The sequence below is a fragment of the Aphanomyces astaci genome, assembly GCF_000520075.1.
Source record: "Aphanomyces astaci strain APO3 unplaced genomic scaffold supercont1.61, whole genome shotgun sequence".
Lineage (NCBI taxonomy): Eukaryota > Oomycota > Saprolegniomycetes > Saprolegniales > Verrucalvaceae > Aphanomyces > Aphanomyces astaci.
In genome coordinates this window covers 281,260-283,371 of record NW_009798324.1, presented here as the reverse complement: position 1 = coordinate 283,371, position 2,112 = coordinate 281,260, and the positions used below count along the sequence as shown (strand labels likewise).

The 2,112-nt window shown below is 52.4% G+C and overlaps 1 protein-coding gene across 1 annotated transcript; it reads right to left on the bottom strand.

The window, feature by feature from the left end:
• Positions 1–501: 501 nt before the first annotated feature.
• H257_14732 (hypothetical protein) lies at positions 502–1,816 on the bottom strand. The gene has a single exon (XM_009842618.1). It carries the CDS (start codon positions 1,788–1,790, stop codon positions 552–554), a length of 1,239 nt encoding a protein of 412 aa, XP_009840920.1. The 5' UTR covers positions 1,791–1,816; the 3' UTR covers positions 502–551.
• Between the last annotated feature and the right edge of the window lie 296 nt (positions 1,817–2,112).

Below are 2,112 nucleotides of genomic sequence, written 5' to 3'. Positions count from 1 at the left end.
CAACCAACTTCCATCGCTGCAGCAGCTCGCCGTGGTCTGCTGCGAATGGTTCGATTCGTGTCACCTCACGCAGGAGGGCAACCTCCAGGTCTTCCCTCCATGCAACGTACTTGGCTGGTGGTCGAGGTTGTGGGTCAACCATTGGAGTGAATTCGAAGTAAATGTATGAACAGTTCATCTATTACGTCCAGCAAGCACAATCCACCACCCATTGCATTTTGATGTATTTTGATTGGCTTAGACATTTCGGTAATTTGAAGCTCAAATATACGGAATGGTCATGCGATTTCGTATATTTGAGCCAAATTCCGAGCGGAATGTGGCCTTCACGAAGTTCGTAGCTGTGAGTAACCCGAAGTTTGATTTTGGTAATTTCAAATTACGGGTTTGCTAAACTAGCACGCTGTCGTGACAGTAACGTCCAACACCGCCACCTTGATGTCATATACTACGTAGTACTTACTTACTATTAATAGTACACACTTCGTATCGTCGGAGTACTGTCTGTAGTAACGAACGTTGTATTACTAGTATTCCACTGTAACAGTTAGTTAACATTGGGCTCGCGCCAAGCCAAAGCAGTTGGCGTAGTACGTGACCGTGCCTGGCCAGTCGGTAAAGATACCTCGGAGGCCAACGTCCTGGGCTAGCACATGCAGTGTCACGAGGATATCTGACTCGCGCGTGATGATCGAGTTCAACGTCTGGTAGTACCATCCTCCATGGTCCGGGTTGGTCATAAACCCCGACCGTTCCAGCGACCACGCGATCAAATCGAGGCCGACGGCTTTGGCATCGATGGCAGCTTGCGATGGAGCGATTTGGCCGTCTTTGGCCTGCAGGAGCACCCAGATGGGGGGCGCCCAGATGTTGATTCCGGACGCTTTCCAAGACGCCAACGTGGCTTTGGATGGTACGTCTTTGATCGTATCGGCGCTGTCCAGGTACACGGCGGTAGCGCCAAAGCCGTCCGGGTAGCTCGTAGTCAAGTACGCCAGGTCTCCCAATATGAACGACTGGATAAACACATCCGACGCGTTCACCTTGAGCGCTTGGTACTCGTCGACGATCTTTTGCACAAAATCTGCCCGTGTAAACCCGTCATAAGGCCACTCCACGACGGCTTCCTTGGCTTCGGGGGTCATCTTCACCCCCAATTGCTTGAACAACTCGATGCTTTCCTTGTGCGTCATGAGGGTCCCCCCCTTAGCGGGGGGCGTATACAGGTCGGTTCGGAACAATGGCGTCCCAGCCACGTATTCCTCCACCGTGAGCGCGTTCTCGTTGGCTCCGTCCATCTTTCCCACGAGGGTTTTGAATTCGGCTAACGTGATGTCGGTGGTTCGGCATTCCGCGGTAGCTGGCGATTTCGTCGCGGGGTCGTACGGGGTAAACGGCTTGAAACATTTCGCGGCCAGCGGGGTCAAGAGAATGTTGGTGGTAGTGTGCAGATCGTTCTGGGCGTGCCGACACACAAGCTCCTTGTCTTTGGTGAACGTGACGTCGCACTCGATGATGCCGGCGCCGGTCCGCGCCGCCGCGACGTACGATTCGCGGGTATGTTCCGGGAACTGGAGCGCGGCCCCGCGATGGCCGATGGAGAAATCGCTGGGCACCATCCGGTCATCTGCGCAAGACTCGAGCTTGGTCTTGAGTGCGCCTTCAGGCAGGTTGTCGATCAAGTAGTACGGGCGAGGGCCCGTGGTTGCCTTCACGATTGGGCGTGTGGTAGACGCAGTGACCAACGAACATGTCAACGCGAGCAACAAGATAGTAGCGGGTACTTTCATTGTTAACTACCCGTACTTGTGAGTTGGTGAATGAGAAGTGAACACACAGCACATCTTCACTTTGGGTGCATCTTCTCTTTGGGTGTTTTCGCAGACAACCATCGATCTTCTTCCTTGCTTCTTTGCTTGGCTTGGGCAGATGTATAGATACCAATTTTAACTGTAATGTTCGTGATTGATTTCTCACAGGGGTATCTCATAAGAGTAAATTATAGAGTTGTTTGGGTAACCTAACGTCGAGGTGTACTAGTACTTGGAGCGATCCATGTGACACTTTGTCACCACAACATATGCATGCAATGGACCAAAGCGATTGGACGCG

Coding starts and splice junctions, on each gene's coding strand:
- H257_14732 (XM_009842618.1), bottom strand. CDS start 1,790: ATGAAAGTACCCGCTACTATCTTGTTGCTCGCGTTGACATGTTCGTTG.